At 33.9% G+C, this 18,229-nt stretch overlaps 1 protein-coding gene across 1 annotated transcript in view; it reads left to right on the top strand.

Moving 5' to 3' along the window:
- MEMO1 (mediator of cell motility 1) overlaps window positions 1-18,229 on the top strand; it is a 138,603-nt gene that overhangs the window by 70,756 nt on the left and 49,618 nt on the right. The window contains exons 3-5 of the mRNA XM_058278350.2: window positions 5,519-5,587; window positions 14,442-14,554; window positions 17,043-17,154. Of these exons, the coding sequence (XP_058134333.1) occupies window positions 5,519-5,587; window positions 14,442-14,554; window positions 17,043-17,154 (294 nt within the window). The remainder of the gene's footprint in view (window positions 1-5,518; window positions 5,588-14,441; window positions 14,555-17,042; window positions 17,155-18,229) is intronic.

The following is an 18,229-nucleotide window of genomic DNA, read 5'->3' as shown; positions in this document are numbered from 1 at the left end:
ATTTCCATACTTTTATAATAAATCTTATTAAATATTCTACATTTAGGGTGATGTTGGCTTCACAGAATGAGTTTAGTAGCATTCCTCCCCATTCAATTTTTTGGAAGAGGTTTATCAAGATTGGTATTATTATTTTGAATGATTGGTTGAATTTACCTGTGAAGCCATCTAGTCCTAGGCTTTTCATTTTGGGGAAATTTTTTGATGACTGTTTCAATCTCTTTACTCATGATTGATATGTTGAGGTCTTCTGTTTCTTCTGGGGTCAGTGTAGGTTATTCCTGTGTTTCTGGGAATTTGTCCATTTCATTTGCATTGTTTGGTTTGTTGGCTTACAGTTGTGCATTGTATCCTCTTATGATCTCTTTTATTTCTGTGGGGTCTGTGGTAATGTCCCCCTCTCATTTCTGATTTTATTTTTTTGCATCTTTTTTTGCTGATCCTCATTTTTCATTTTGTTGATTCTCTCTGTTGTTTTTCGTTCTCTTTTTCATTTGTTTCTGCTCAAATCTTTAGTTCTTTCTTAATAAAAGAATTGAAGTCTATAAAGTTCCTTCTCAGCACTGCCTTTGCTCTGTTCCGTAAGTTTTGATATGTTGTGTTCTTGTTTTCATTTGCATTGAGATATTTACTGACTTCTCTTGTAATTTCTTCTTTGACCCACTGATTATTTGAGTGTGTTGTTTAATGTCCATATATCTGTGAATTTTCCCTTTCTTTGTCCATTATTGATTTCCAGCTTCATTCCACTATGCTTTGTATAATTTCAGTCTTTCTAAATTTATTGAGATCTATCTTTTGACCCAGTATATGGTCTATCCTGGAGAAAGATCCATGAGCACTTGAAAATAATGTATATCTGCCTGTTTTGGGGTATAATGCTCTATAAATCTCTGTTAGGTCTATTTCATTTATCATATTACTTAAGCTTTTTGTTTCCTTACTTTTCCTCTGTTCAGGTGTTTTATCCAATGCTAGAGTGGTGTGTTGACGTCTCATCTCTTATATTGTCTTGCATTTAAAATCTGTTTTGTGCAATATTAATATTGCTACTCCAGCCCTGTTTTGGTTGCTATTGGTATGGAATATCTTTTTTCAGCCTCTAAGTTTCACTGTGATTGTGTCTTTACACCTGAGGTGAATCTCTTGTAGTCAGCATTTAGATGGCTCATTTTTTTTATTCATTCATTCAGTCTGTGTTTTTTGGGGGAGAGTTCAATCCATTAATGTTCAGTATAATTCCTGTAAAATCATTACTTTGTCCATTTTGCCCTTTGGCTTTCCTTTGTCATATTTTAGTATCATCTGTCTTTTTACCCTTTAAGTTACCTTTACTAATAATCTTCATTTCTACACTCTTCTCCAAGTCTCTCACTCTTGTTTTCTCCTTTCAGGCTGTAGCACTCTCTTTAGTATCTCTTATAAATCTGGTCTTTGAGTAACATACTCACTCAGATTTTATTTGTCTATGAAGACTTTAAACTCACCCTCATTTAAAAGAAAAAAAATTATTAGAGAAGTTGTGACCTTAAGAAACAATTACGGGGAAACGGACTTTGGCCCAGTGGTTAGGGCGTCCGTCTACCATATGGGAGGTCCGCGGTTCAAACCCCGGGCCTCCTTGACCCGTGTGGAGCTGGCCATGCGCAGTGCTGATGCGCGCAAGGAGTGCCGTGCCACGCAAGGGTGCCCCCGCGTAGGGGAGCCCCACGCGCAAGGAGTGCGCCCGTGAGGAGAGCCGCCCAGCGTGAAAAGAAAGAGCAGCCTGCCCAGGAATGGCGCCGCCCACACTTCCCGTGCTGCTGACGACAACAGAAGCGGGTGCCGCTGATGACAACAGAAGCGGACAAAGAAACAAGACGCAGCAAACAGACACCAAGAACAGACAACCAGGGGAGGGGGGGAAATTAAATAAAATAAATCTAAAAAAAAAAAAAAAAAAAAAAAAAAAGAAACAATTACGCATACTGTGCAGAATTCCCACACATTACCCCTCCACCAACACCTTACATTGTTGTTGGATATTTGTTACAGATTATAAAAGAACATCATCAGACTATTACTACTCGCTATGGTCCCATAGCTTATATTTGGTGTATTTTTTCCATATACCTCCCCATTATTAACACCATGTATTAATATTGTACCTTTGTTATAGTTTATGGAGAACACTCTCTAATTGTACTGTTTACTACATTCTGTCATCTACCACATGGTTCACTGTGTTATACAGTCTCATGCCTTGTAGAATTTATCCAAAGTATACACGCAGTGGTTCTCACTTTCATTACAGAGTTGTGGTCATTGCTTCAAAAATTTTTCAGTGTTTTCCTTAGTCCAAAGGAAAAAAATCCCATACCTCCTACTATTGACCATTAGCATTGATGTGCTATCTTCTTTGACATTGATGCAAGACTATTACAATGTTGCTGTTAACTTTAGTTATAAGTTACATTAATTGAATTTTCCCCATGCATCACTATATTCTTACTACCTTGTAATAATGAGGTACATTTGTTTTAGTTCATAGAAGAACGTTCTTATATTTGTAGTTATCCACAGTCTTCATCCACCACCAGGTTTACTTTGTTATTCAGTCCCTAGATTATTCCCTAGCTTTTTTTCAATTGACATTTGTGTTCCTAAACTACCCATTTTAGCCACAATCCCATTTATAAACCAGCCATGTTAGTTATACTCACTATAATGTGTTACCATCAGTTCTACCTATTTCCATACTTCTACAGTCAAGCTAATTAAAAATTCTGGGGAAGCGGACATGGCTCAACTGATAGAGCATCCAGCTATGATATAGGAGGTCCAGGGTTCGATACTCAGGGCCTCCTGGCCCGGGTGGTGAGCTGGCCCATGCGCAGTGCTGCCACGTGCAAGGAGTGCTGTTCCATGCAGGGGTGTCCCCTAAGTAGGGGTGTCCCCTGCATGCGGGTACCCCATGTGCAAGGACTGTGCCTTGCAAGGAGAGCCACCCCACATGAAAAATGCAGCCTACCCAGGAGTGGCACTGCACACATGGAGAGCTGCCGCAGCAAGATACACAGATTCCTGGTGCCGTCTGACAAGAATTCAAGTGGACACAGAAGAACACACAGCGAATAGACACAGCAGACATCGGGATGGGGAAGGGGAGAGAAATAAAGAAAATAAATCTTAAAAAAAAAATCTGCACCCATTAAGCATCAATACCCCTTCTCAGCCCTCATCCTACCTCCTTATATCCTACACTCTAAGTTTTAACTGCATGTGTTCATTTTTCATATTTAGTTCATATTAATGAAACCATGTAATATTTGTCCTTTTTTGTCTGACTTAGTTCACTTAGCATAATGTCTTCAAGACTCATCCATTTTATTATATGTGTTCTGATTTTATTTCTTCTTAAAACAGCATAGTATTTCATTGTATAAATATATGACATTTTGTTTATCCATTCATCAGTTGATTGACGCTTGAGTAGTTTTCATCTTTTGACAATTGTGAATAATGCTGCTGTGAACATTGATGTGCAGATGTCTGTTCGCATCCCTGTTTTCAGTTCTTCTAGATATATTCCTAGTAGAACATTGCCAGGTATAAGCATTCTTTTTTATTTTTATGTTTTTGAGGTACCAGGGGCCAGGGATTGAATCCAGGACCTCACATGTGGGAAACAGGCACTTAACCATGGAGCCACATTGACTTCCCTGAATTGGTTTTTCAATTGTTTTGCTTGTTGTTTGTTTTTTCACGGGGCTTCAGGAACCGAACCTGGGACCTCCTGTCTGCAAAGCAGACGCTCAACTGCTTGAGCCACATCCACTGCCAGCACTCTTTTTAATATTAACTTTTCTAGTGATTCTGTGAAGGTAACTCATTGGAGTTTTAATTTGCATTTCCCTAATGATTGATGATGTTGAGCATCTCTACATGTGCTTATTGGCCATCCCAGTGTATTCTTTTATGAAGTGCCCTCACCTCATTCGCCTGTTTTTAAAATACTGGGTGGTTTATTTTCTTATTTAGTTTTAAGAGTGCTTTATATATACAGATGTAAATTCTTTATCATATTTTCTCCCAATCTGTTTTTTCATCTTTTCAATTTACTTCACATTTCTTCCAAACTACATTCAGTAACATAATGATGTAGCTTGAACTTGGCTGTGGTGGGAATGTTTTATTCTATAGAAACTGGCAAATCTTGTAAATCAGAGTTTGATATACAGGACTTGATTTCTTATTTGTTGCCTATCTATACTTAATAATGGAGAAAGTGTTAATGCATATTAAACTTAAAATTGCCTTGTGTCTGTAGCCTGTAAATTGTGATTAGCACTGAAAAAGTGTAGGAAATATTCTTTCTAGTATTTAAAAAATGTTATTCCATGAGCAAAGAAGTCATTCAAGTCGTTGACGAATGACTTGCAGGCATATGTCTTGATTGTTCCAGTTGTTTGTTAGTTGTAATCATAGGTTGGCAATGGATATAAGAATTCAGCAAAAATCAGTGAAAAAATTCCATGACAATCAATAATATGGAATTTACAATAAAGAGTACTATATTTTATCATAATTTTAAGTTGTGTAATACATACCTTTTTTTTTTTTCTCCCCTAGGAGGTACTAGGGATTGAACCTAGGACCTCATGAGAAACAGGTGCTCAACCACTGAGCTATAGCCATTTTTCAATGAGAGTTGGTTTTTCTTGTTTGTTTGTTTTTAGGAGGTACCAGAGATTGTACCCAGGACCTCATACTTGGGAAGTAGGCGCCCAACCTCTTGAGCTACATCTGCTTCCCTACATATATTTTTTATTTCAATAAAATTTATAAGCTAATGTATATAAGCATACTTTTTTCTTTCTTTTTTTTTTTTAAGAACCAGTTGTTAAACATTTACCCATATACCATTGGCCACACACTAATAAGTAATTACCAAGGGACATGTGTCTAGACTGATGTAAGTAGAATGAGTCAAGAAAGAAAAATGAGGCCAGGAAAACAGTCATTTTACAGGTAAGACCAAAAAATAAAAGGAAAGAATAGGAGGAAAATAAAATGAAAAGAATAAGACACATAAGGCCATGTCAGTTCCCATATCACTAAAGACGCAGGGGGAAGTGAGGTGTTAGTTGTAGGGTATTTGGTTTGTTCTGATTTGACTCCCTCTGGGTCTCACTATGCTTTGGTAATAGGCTGCTAATACTATTGAAGAGTCATGTCAAAAACATTTTATTAGTGCTATACATTAGCAAGTTCAAGTAAGCTTTGAATTCTAAATTCTATTATCTTTCAGACCAAAATTTTAGAAAAAATTTTTAAGGTTTAAAATTGGAACATGGTATAGAACACAGTGTATTCCCTATAATCTTTTAGAAGTTACATCATGGACTATATTGCTTTTTATGTGTACTTTCAGTTCTGCTATGTTTACCATAATTGTATTCCTTTCAAAAGTTTTTTTCCCAGAATATCTTGAATTTGAACATGGTTATTAAGTTTACAAAAATATTTTGTTTTGTAGCCATGCAGGATATACGTACTGTGGATCTTGTGCTGCTCATGCTTATAAACAAGTGGATCCATCTATTACGTAAGTAATATAGTTAGATAAAGTTTTATTTTAAGTGGGAGAAGTTTGGGGATACTGTAATAGATATTTGGCTATAGAAGTAATTTGGTTTCCATTCTTCATATTGTTATTATGCACTCAATTTCATTAGGAATTTGACTTTTTATAAATTGTTTATACTTTATAAGACATAAAATACTATTTTGAAACTTTAATACCATTTTACATTGTCTGAAAATGTAGTTTTTAACCTTCCTTTTGTTGGTAAAATGTTTAGTTCTGGAAATATTAGAAGGTTAAATATTTTGATTTTTGTTTTTCTTTGAAAACCTGGAGATGAGCAATTTAAAGAAGAATGCAAAGGCCTCCTTTGTTATATTTTAATCATCTTGAAGTTTAAAATTCCTTATAGTACTTGTTAAGTTGTGATTAATAAAAGAAAGAATAATTTCTCATTGACTAGATAACTAACCTGAAATATTTTTGAATTAGCAGTGAATTTAATATGGTGTTTGAAGCATATTAATGCTAATAATTCAATGATAGTTCTAAAATTAGCTTCTTTTCAAATTTAAACTTCTTGGCAAATTGAAGCTGATTAAGTAGTATACCATTCTCTAAATTAAGAAGCTGATGAACTTTCAAAACTTCTGCTGAAAATAGCTATCTAGACCATTTAGTTTACTGACCAGCATTTTATTTATATAGTTAATTTACATTTTATGGATCAATATCAGAATCCAGTCTCTATTGCCAGATATAACTCACTGTGTGAATTCTATCTTAATTCTGTGAAACGCTGATTGTTAGGTAAACGCATAGTAGTAGAGAGATAGCATCATTCTTCAAAAGAAGTAACTCATAGCAGTCATGAGTTTGAAAAGAAAATTCTACCCCACATCCCACTCTTTTGCCTTTGAGCTATTTGACAAAAGAGTAAAAGGAAAAACTGCTATTTTTAAATTTTAGGTAGTGCTTCATATTTTATCATACTTTTGTTAAAAAAAATTAATTTTAGTAAGGTTTTGATAATGAACAAAATTATATTGCTAAATAAATGGGGTTTAGTAACTTTGCCTTGTTTATAATATTGTCAGGGGAATCTAATATTTTTTGTTACATACGTAATATACAATCTTAACTAATTTATTTCATGAATAAAAGTAAATAGAAATTAGATTGTAAAAATTTTCAGAAACTCTCGTCATTTGACCCTGGCCTTGTAGATCAGCTATAATTAAGGTTAGTTTTTAGAACAGATTTTTCCAAATGTTTCTATATTTTGCAGAATTTTTATTGATGATGTTGTTTGCTGGAAGTATACTCGAGTTAATTTTGGTCTAGCTATATATTTCATAGAGTCTATATTAGTAGAAGTGGAAAGCATGTATTAAACAAATTGATGCAAACTGAGAATGGAAAGGAAAAAAGAAAAGGGGAAAAAAGGAGAAGAGAACAGAGGGTGAAGAGGAAGTAGATAAAGTAGACCAGTGGAAAGAGAAGTAAAATGATGGGTGATAATCTGATCAGCTTATTTTTGTAATTAGTATAGAATAATTCAGTTCTGAGTAAATAAATAGTCTAAATATAAAAATAGTAATAGACAGTCATAGTGGGATTTTCTTAAAAGTGCCCCAGCCCCTGGGCATTCCATTTTTTTTTTCCGATTTCTTTGAGAAAATAGAGAAAGAAACCCCTTTTGGGAACTCTGAGAAGTATATAGAAAAATAATAATAACATTTGGTCTGAGAGAAGAGGTGAACTATACCACCAGTTTCTATTCTTACCTTCCACTATGATTCATTTTCTATGTCAGCCAGGATCAAGTTTTTAAAAATATAAATATCGTGTTACTTCTCAGTACTTAAAAGTGATTTGGTACAGATACAGTTTTTAAAAGGTATTGCAAATAACAAGTGAAAAATTTTTCTGGAAATGATATTGTAATGTGACTGGCAGTGTGAGAAAATAAATTAATTTAGGCTCTCTACTGATACCATACGTCAAAGTAACTACCAGCTGTATAAGGGAGTTAAAAACTAAGTGGAGGTGCATTTCAGTTCACAGTAATTTGGAATAAAATATGTCTAAATGCTTATGAAACATTATTTGAGAGATTATTAAAGTAATAAAAGAAAATTTAAATAGAAAGATTAGACTATTAAAAACATGTCCTATTAATAATGTAACCAAAACAATGAACAGAATGGGAAAAGTATTTATAAAAATAATTACAAAAAAGGATTAACATTATCAAGAACAATAAGAAAATTCTTAGGACTCAATTGATAAATGACCAAGAATATTAACTGAAATTGTTAAAAATATGACTAATAAAAGAGAAGTGGAATATGTTCTACTTGTCTAATAAAGAAATGGAAATAAAAACAGTATTGCGATGCCAATTTAAATTAAGAATTTAAAGAACAACTGGTAATCTCCAAAATCCAGATTGGCTACATTGTGGTGAAATTAGTGTTTGCTTTTAAAGTATACACTTCTATTCTCAATATATATCACTTTAACACTTTAGAAAACCAATTTGTTAATATATGTTAAGAGTCATAATAATGTATATAGTTATTGACCTAGAAATTCAAGCTGCTCAGAATCTTATCCATTAAGATTTTTACAGCAGCCTTGTTTCTAAAAATGCCTACATTTTTAAGAGTGAGTTGATTAGATAAATAGTTTATAGTCAATGAAATGTTGTGTAGCCATTAAAATTTATGATTAAGAAGGCTTTGTAATAATTTAGAAAGTGTTAATAATATATATATTTTAAAGTAGGGTATAAAATTTGCAAAATTGAAAAAGGCTTATATTAGGTAAAATAAATATAAAGACTGGAAAGAAATAAAAAGAATTCTAACAGTGGTTATTTATAGATATGAGATTTTATGTGTTTTCTCTTATGAAGAATGGATATATTTTATGTTAAGAAAAGTATAAAACTTAAAAGTGTATGTATAAAAATGATTATGAATTGAGGGAACTAAACAGTCTTGAACTGACAGAAGGATTGTTTGATTTTCAATATGAAGGAGCAGGGTCTAACAATATTTTCATTTTCATAGTAACCATTGGGGCCTATAGTTTGATGGAGAATGTGAGAGGGCTTACAATGTACTAACCATGTTTGTTTGCAAACAACTGTGCCTTATTAATTCTACAATTAGTTAGTAACAATAGAACTCAAGTGCCGAACTCAGAAGGAAATGGTTGAATAAATTAAAACATGTACATTAAAGAATGTTTTCAGGTGCCTACTATGAGCCAAATAGTGTGGTAGTCCTAGAGCACAGCGATTAATAAAACAGACTTGATTCTAGTCTGTGGCAATTATAAGCTTATGGGTAAGCTGGACATTAAGTACATGATAATAAAAATAGATTTGTAATTAAAAATTTTGATAAACTCTGTGGAAGTAAAATACAGCAGTCCCAAACCTCTTGGCCTCAGGAACCCTTTAAATTCTTAAATTATTTAGGGTACCACAGAGTTTTATTTTTTTAAGATGTACTTACTTTTTGTTTATTTATTTACTCTCCCCCGCCAAATGGGTGTCTCTGTCTGTCTGTCCATTGTTTGCTCACCTTCTACAGGAGGCACTGAGAACCAAACCTGGGACCTCCCACATTGGAGGCAGGTGCTTAACGGCTTGAGTCACATCCGTTCCCCACAGACTGTGGTTTCTGCTGGCTTGTGGCATCTGCTCTTTGTGGAGGTGTGGCATCTAGCTCATTGTGGTGGTGTGGCGTCTAGCTCATTGCGGCGGGTGCAGCATCTCTAGCTTGTCTTCTTTAGGAGGCACTGGGACCCCAGACCTCCCCTGTGGTAGCAGGCGCCCAACTGTTGAGCCACATCCACATTCCCATAGAGTTTTTATTTATGTGGGTTTCATCTACTACTGTTTATTTAATTAGAAATTAAAATGAGGGGAATGGGTGAAGCTCAAGTGGTCCCACATAGGAGGTCCTGGGTTTGGTTCCCAGTGCCTCCTAAAACCAAAAATATGAACTACAAGCAAACAAATGAAAAAAAACACAACTCGGGAGCTGATGTGGCTCAGTGGCTGAGGGCTGGCTTTCCACATATGAGGTCCAGGATTCCATCCCTGGCCCTGTACCTCAAAAAAAAGGGAGAGAGAGAGAAACATAAACATCATTTATTTATTTAAAAATAATGATAATAAACTCATTACAGGTTAGCATAAATAACATTTTTTAAAAAATGAAAAATAGCTACATTTTCCTAAAAAATTACAAGGTAGTGGCAAGAGTGACATTGTTCTACATTTTTACAGATCTCTTTTTAATGTTTGACTTCATAGAAGACAACTGTATTCTCATATGCTTCTTTATTCAATCTGTTGTTTTAGTTGAAATACGTGAAGAAAATCCAGCCTCACCCGGATAAGTGGTTGGGAAAAGGAATATTTTAAAAGTCTTTTCACATAATTATGGACATTCTTATTTGATAGTACATCAGAAGTCAAATAATAGTTTTTTAAATGTTAGTTACGATGTAAAATCTTAAATTATAATAATATTTGTACTTCGTTAAAATCTTTTTATTGTCTTTCTTGCTCTTTGAATCTTCTACCCTTGCATTGAACATTTGGAAAATATTTGTTCACTGAATTATAGATTTTTCCAATATTAGAATTTTATCATGGAATATAAAAAAATTATATTTGTTAGTATCACCACCGATTTCGTCAGAAAAATTCTTAATTATTGGGGAGCTGTCAAGCTCATAAATGACACAAATTTTGCAGACTTCTAATTTTCACTTCAAAGCTTGAATTTTGTCATTGATAACAAATATATCTGTTTTCTTTGAAATGGCAGGCTTATCTTTTATCTTGTTCATTTTCAAGAAATGTTCTCTCAGATACCCAAGTTGGAATAACAATTTGTCTGTCAGTCATTCTTTGAAGTAAAAATTATATTCCATGAAGAAACTGGCTCATTCAGCTCTCACCTTGCAATTGCACAAGTGCTTTTCATTGGGATATAACCATCATATTTTGGTGTGCAGTGGAAGTGCTGTATGTACTTATCATGAGAGATTGAATGCATTTTATCATATAGAGTATTAAAAGGAAGTGTATCAAGTGTTAAGATTTAATGAAATTAAATGAAACTGGCTTTCTATTATTAAAAAAAAAGGCAGAAATCTTGGTGTGGGTGAAGGTGAAGAATACAATGACTAATAGTATATTTTGGTTCTACTGCCTTGATCATTTTTCTAATGTGCCAGCAGTTTTACCTTCTATCACTTTTCCACCATAAGTGCAAATGTCAACACTGTGAAAAACGAAAATAACTTTCTTGTATTATTATGAAAATAGTTTGATTTCATGGTCTCCTTGAACATGTCTTAGGGAATCCTCCAGTTCTACTTTGAGAACCACTGTTAGAACATGAGGGTGATTTGATTTAGATTGTGGGAAGAAGTGTTGGGGAAGGCATCTCTGAGGAAGTGACTTTATTTTATTTTATTTATTTAATTTATTTAATTTCCCCCTCTTCCCCCACTGCCTGTGCTCGCTGTCTACTCTGTGTCCATTCACTGTGTGTTCTTCTCTGTCTGCTTGTCTTCTCTTCTAGTCACAGGGAACTGGTCCTGGGACCTCCGACATGAGAGAGAGGCACACAGTCTCTTGAGCCACCTCAGCTCCCTAGTCTGCTGTGTCTCTCCTCTCTGTCTCCGTTTGTTGTGTCATTTTGCTGTTCTAGCTCTCCGTGGCACAGGCCATCAGCTCTCTGCGGCACGGGCAAGCTTGCTTTCATCAGGAGGCCCCAGGAATTGAACCTGGGACCTCCCATATGGCAGACGGGAGCCCTAGCGCTTGAGCCACATCCACTTCCCTGAGGAAGTGACTCTTAATCCAAGCCAACCAAATAAAGGGAACACTAGCACATGTGGAAAACTTTGAAGTAGGCATAGTTGTTGGTGTCATCTAGGAACTATAAGAAGACCAATGTATATAAAATGTAGTGATCAAGGGAGGGCAGAATAGTACAAGAAGGGGCCAGTTCATTTGAGACTTTAGAAGCCATGTTAATGATTTTGGGTTTTATACTATGACCAGGAAAGCCATTGAAGGGCATTAAGTGGGGAAGTAAAAAGACCTAATTTATGTTTCACAAAGATCATCTGGCTGTTTAGGTAATTTTAAAAGTACTAAATTTAATTAATTAGTGTCTGCAGTTTGGAAAGTTCTTCTGCATATAGACGTTGCATAGACTTATCTTGACTGTTACTAAAACTTTATCTGCAAACCCAGAATTCAGGATGTACCTAGGTAGTTATTTAGGATTTGATCCATCTTTCGGAAAGCTATGCAGGGATAGAAAAAGAGCTAAAAGGCATCTTCTTTAGGGTCATATGACATTTTATCATTAGTTAAAATTTCTCCACGTCTATGAAACACCTTTTAAAAAGTACTTGTTTTCCATTATTTGGAATAAGTAGTTGAAGAAATATTTATGAGGGCTGATATCCAGGCAGCTTATATATTGGGTACAGAGATTTTACTCATCATTGCTAGTAACTCCATACATGTGAAATCCCTGGAGGTATTGTATGTGAGTTACATTTATTTCTAAGAAAATGCCTACTGATTTTTTTATCTGTTTTTCACAAAAATGTTTCTTTTACATGTGTGGCAATGAAGATACACTAATATTGAAAAGTTGTTCCTTTAAATACAAAGCACCTTGTAATTAATTAAAGGGAGAAAAAGTGACATTGCTTCCAAGACCTATATTACTCATTTCCCTCTCTCCAAAATAATCCTTTGGCCTTAATGTTTTTTTGAGTCTGTAAATACATTATCTTTTCTGTACACTGTTAACTTTTATTAGCATTTAGCGAACAGAGGAGTCCATTCTGAGATTACTACTGATTTAATACACACTCTTTTCTTTCTTTTCAGTGATATCTACCCTTTTCTGGTTTGTTCTTGGTGTATTGCTTCTAAGGGTTTTATACTGATGGGACCTAAACCTCTTTTTTTCCCTGTTACGTATGTTGATGTATAGAAGAGTTTCTCCCAAATTTAAAAGAATCTGTTGTGTACACAGGTGGTTAATTCAGACGTGTGGTTACCTTTTCCCATCATCTACATTGGATCTTACAAAATCAGGCAAGGAACGTATTAGGGTAGATAATTAGGCTTTCCAACAGACTAGGGTGCTTATTTCTGGAACAGTGTTTGTCTTTTGAACAGTTAGAAGCCTTGTTATACTTACCTGTCAAATTTATTTATGCCTTGAGTTTAGTCTGATATTTAAGAAATCATTTTGTATTTTGACTATATGTCCTAGGTTTTCTAGAAGTGTTCTGACTTTATTCTGCTTTTTCTTTTCAGATACAGTCCTCAAACAAAAAAGTGTTCTTTTTAGTACTTGATTCTTTATAATACTTGGCCTTAGGCAAGTCACCTATGTTCAGAGTTACTGTTGATTGTTTCCTATATTAGACTTTAATTAAAAATAATTGTCATGATATTTCTGTGCTGTTAAGATAGAAGAACAGAATAGTATCTTCTAGTTTTGTTAATTTAGGAAACTATAGAATTGGTCTTTTTTTCTGAGGTGGTTATTGACTTGATGGTAAAAGAATGTCACAAGAAGTGAGGATTAGCAGTGTTCATAATAACATGGGGGACGAGGGGCTATTGAAGAAATAAAAAGAGATTATGTGTCTGACCAGAAAGGGTTTGTGGGTGAAGTTCTGATGTATTCAGTATGTGTGACATCTTGAGAAGGTCTTGGAACTTTAAACCTGAGAATCACTTGTTCCTTATCCATACCTCTTCTACTCCCCTTTTCTACCTCTCCTCTTCCTGCAGACATGACGTAACAGATATCAAGCAATTGATTTTCTTAATTGTAATAGAATTTTTTCAAGATAAATACACTGCTAAAGCATACATTTCTTGGCTTACAAAATTTTGAGATGAAGAAACCAGCTTATATCTCAGTCTTTGTCTAATAATTGAACAATGAGAACAATGGGTTGTACCTCATTTTCTAGGTACCTAGACTATCATATATTTATTCCTTTTTATAGCTTTGACTGTGTGTGTCTGTTCTTGTAAGGTTTTTGTTCCTTCTTGTGGTGGGAGAAGACTGGTTTAGATAAATCTGGGAGAATATAGAAGATAGGTAGTTTTAGAATTTAGATTTTAGGGTTGGCTGTTTGTACTACAGTGAAGGGAAGTTAATTTTGCTCTTGCTGTCATGACAAAGGACTTGTAAAGATTTAAGCTACTTTTTAGCAGTTCTTTTTTTTTGGACTACAGTGCAAATAGCACATAATCAAGTTTCTTTGTTTTTGAGGATGACTTCTGCTTGAATGGGAAGAGAGAAAGCTTATTACATAGAGCTCTTCTCAACAAGATGCTTTTTTTCTCTGCCTTGTCAGGAAGGTAGAAATAACTTAGTTATACAGAATGACTCTTCTAATGATGTATTACACGAGTCTCTAGAATATTAGCTATTTTTATTAAAGTGTATCCTAGAAGGTAAGTTCAGAGTGTTAGAATCTTGAAATTTTATTTAGTAGTCCGAATGTTTAAAATTCAACTAATAAATAAAATATGATAGCTTTCTGTATCCTAAGTCTTTTGAATTCAGAGATGATTTATGCATAGCAAGTTGGTTTAGTGTAGGTAATTAATAGCTGGTATTTCCAGGAATTGAATATGAACCTTTTAAAGGCCTTTCAACATAAAGACATAGAGACAGAACTTAATTAATTGAGAAACAAATCATTAGGTAGAAATGAAATCAATGAGGAAGGGAAACAAAATTTGTCTAGAATGCAATTTGTTCTATGTTTTTTGTTGTATTTCTCCTAGCCGGAGAATTTTCATCCTTGGGCCTTCCCATCATGTGCCCCTCTCTCGATGTGCACTTTCCAGTGTGGAAATTTATAGGACACCTTTGTATGACCTTCGTATTGACCAAAAGAGTAAGTATAAAGAAAGCTTATAGCTTTTAAATAGCTAAAGTTTCTTAGTAGGAATTATACGGTCATTAAAAAAATTTAAAAAATATGGATATCGTAAGAGCTCAAGTTTTCAATAAAATTTGTTGGAACTAACCTGCAAAACAAAACAAAGAAAATCTCCAGTACCACCCGATTACAATAAGAGTTTTTTCCTGCCAGATCCAGTAGTCTCCAGACTTCAGTGATTGCATTTATATTCAAGGAAGTAATAGAAGAACCTTGTACCATGAGACAAGAGAGTTGTACCCACACCAACTTAACGAAAGTTTCTGGGCATGTTAGTTTACTTCTCTGTATATACCCATTTCCTCACTGTAAGTAGATAATGGTGATAATGCCTTATTTCCTCTCAAATGATTTTTATGGGGGAAAAATAAGAGTGTAGTTTCAAAACTCTGAAAGGTGTGACATAAATCATAAGTATATTTTATTTTGAAAAACACATTTATTACTTTGATTTATTTTAATTTTTTGACCATAGGACTCCAGAGGTAAAAATTTTGGACTTTTTGAAAAAAAAGCATTTTGAGGGGAATGGGAGAGCATTTTTTTTTTTTAAGGAGCAAAAGTAATTTATTCAGAAGACAAAAGTAGTGATGTCATTTTACAAGGTCAAGACACTTTACAGAGTGAACATCCCAAGACAAAGATGAGCAAAGGGAATAAAGCAGCAATTTGCAAAAGAAAATATGCAAAGTACACCAAGAGTTGGGAATTATTTATATGAAACAACAAAAGACCTCTAAAGATAATATTAAATGAAAAGCTTTAGGAATCAACAGCCCTGGATTGGAATCTCAGAATAACACATATTAGCCGTTTAAACTTGGATAGGACCTGAATCATTCTAAATCTTAGTATCTTCACCTTTTTGTGGTATTCATCCCTCTAAGAAGGTTGATAGACTAAATGACTATATGTTAAAAGCTTATCATAGTGTCTATCAGTAAATGATTGAGAACCAATAACAATGAGATGAGGGTCTAAAATTTCTGTATCTCAATGCACTACCTCTCAATTTCACCACTTTTTCTGAATCTTCATGTCAAAATTCCACTGATAATGTCAGTTCCTTATAATCCTCCCTGGAAATTGCAGGCTAGGACCCCTCTGATATCCACATTGATTCCTTTAAAATATAATTAAAAAAAAAATTCACACACCATATAATCCATCCAAAGTGTACAGTCAATGGCGGGAGAGCCAAATTCACAAAATACAGAACAGTACAGACAATAATGTAACATACTCATGTACTCATCATCCATGTTGACTCAGAATTTTTCCCTCATCCTGAACTCCATTTACCTTCTCAGACATAATCACCTTCATGATCTTGGTGTGTGGCTTTTCAGCTCATCAAATTATGTTTTAAGTATATTAGGGGTAGTTACTGTTTCAAGAAATTCTGCAACAAATACTTGTGTAGATTAAAAGAATCCGTTTGCAAAGGGAGTTATGACCTCTTTTCCCATATTTTTTAGGCCTAAATTTTCATAATTTGGGGCTTTAAGTATCATAGAATATTGACAGTATGTTATTTGACGACTCTTGTTAATGAAGCTGGAATTTTACTGGCCTTACTCCCTCGGGTCATTTTAGGGGCACACTTTATTTTTAAAGCTTTGTTGCAGGATTCAAATAATTTTAGTTTTGAATAGCCTGCTAGTGAAGGAATGGAAGATATTTAAAAAGGTACAGTTTTGTAGGAAAGAGGTCATACTGTTTTTTTCTTTCTTCGATATTGCCAAACCCATTTAAAAATCTAATTATATTGGTTTCGTTCTATGATGAAACAAAAATATACTTAAATCATGTTTATTTACATATTAAATTTTATCCTTTTCTTGCTATCCAATATCTAGGGTAAAGTATAATTCATCAAAAGGGCATTTAAAGCTGACGTAGTACTATAGTGAATTGATCTTTCCCAGGAGAGGAGGATAATAATGTTCTTAGTGGCAGTTTTCTGTTCTTGGTATAGGGAGAACCTGAGGTGTGATATAATCCATACATTTTATTAAAACCAAACAAAATTTAAAAACAAATTATTAACCTCATGAATAAATAGACCAGGGGTTTTTCCATATCTCAGTTAGCATTCATGTAATCACTGTGTTCTTGCTAGCATGTACTGATTAAAATCAAGGAAAAGCCTTAGACCCAGAGGTAATTTTAGAAATAATAAAAGTAACTGGTGAAAATATAAATTATTATTTTTTAAAATAGCTATATAACATGAAAATGCTGAGTAAGTAACTACATGTATTATTCTTTTCTCTTATACATAAAAAGCTACTTTTTTCCTTTTTCAAGAAAAATAGAGGAGAATACTATGTGGTGCTGTGTCTCTTGACAAGACATGTAGTTTTGTATTACTGGGTAGAGTCTCAGAGGATGAGGATTTACTTTAATATATTTGTTTTAATATATTTTGAAATCTCTTTAGTTTACGGAGAACTATGGAAGACAGGAATGTTTGAACGCATGTCTCTGCAGACAGATGAAGATGAACACAGTATTGAAATGCATTTGCCTTACACAGCTAAAGCCATGGAAAGGTATATTGATTATTATATGAAATCCCAGGGAAATCATATATATTAATTTCTTTGGAATTATTTTAACTAGGGTAAGATCATCGTTAGGGTAAGGAGATTTAAAAATTTTTGTTAATTGAAATGATATAAAAATTTGTTATTGGAATTTCTTAATGTGGATTGAAGTTGATTTTAAGTAGTTTGCCTATGAAAGATGAATACATGGTGGTTTTATTAGGCAGAAATAGAAGAAACCTGCATGTGTGTCTGTGCGTGTCTCTGTATATCTTGTTTTGTCTTGGTTCTGTAGACTTTTCTTTATCTGAATAATAATTACATTCTTTTATGGTATAGTGATAATGATAAAATCTTACATTTGGAGGTAACTTTGGAGGTCATTTATTTCACCCTTAACCAAAGTACTTAAATCTCTTTTATAGTATGCTTCACAGATTATTTGATAACTGCCAAAGGTCCTCCAGTGATACAGTGCTCACTAGACTGCAAATAGAGTAAGGATAGAAATAGTATCTTTTCTCTCTCTACTATATCCCCCATTGCCTAGCACTACGCCCAACACATAGCAGTCAGTAATTTATTTTGGTAGAATGAATTGTTTAAAAAACGTTTTTCTTTTAGAGCGGCATTCAAAATTCAAAAAAGTTCTTTTCTTTAGGTCACATTTCTCTGTTTCAGCTATTTTTTTAATATAACTTAATATTCCATATATAGTCTGACTGGTTCTAAATATGGTGGGATTATTTCTTCTCTGGATCTGGATTTTATATTCTCTTAATAAAGTACCCTGTATATGCATTGTAGGTTCTCAGTAAATATTTGTTGATTTACATCCAACATTATATCAACATTCTTTTATGTTGCTATGGCTTACTGTTTGTTAGTGTTATACTTGTGATCAACTAAAACCCAACAATTTTTCATACTGTTAAACTGATTATTCTCTCCTTTTGTAAAGCTTTTATATTTTGATTTCTTTTTAATGCTAAATGTGTGCATCCCCTCAGTTATTTCTGTTTAATTTTTATTGTTGGTTCTAGTCCATTATTGCAGTCTTTTGGGTAATTTCCACTCTTAA

Source organism: Dasypus novemcinctus, chromosome 17 (genome assembly GCF_030445035.2).
Source record: "Dasypus novemcinctus isolate mDasNov1 chromosome 17, mDasNov1.1.hap2, whole genome shotgun sequence".
NCBI classification, from domain to species: Eukaryota; Metazoa; Chordata; class Mammalia; order Cingulata; family Dasypodidae; genus Dasypus; species Dasypus novemcinctus.
The sequence above is the reverse complement of the archived record's forward strand: the minus strand, read 5'-3'. Positions and strand labels throughout refer to the sequence as shown.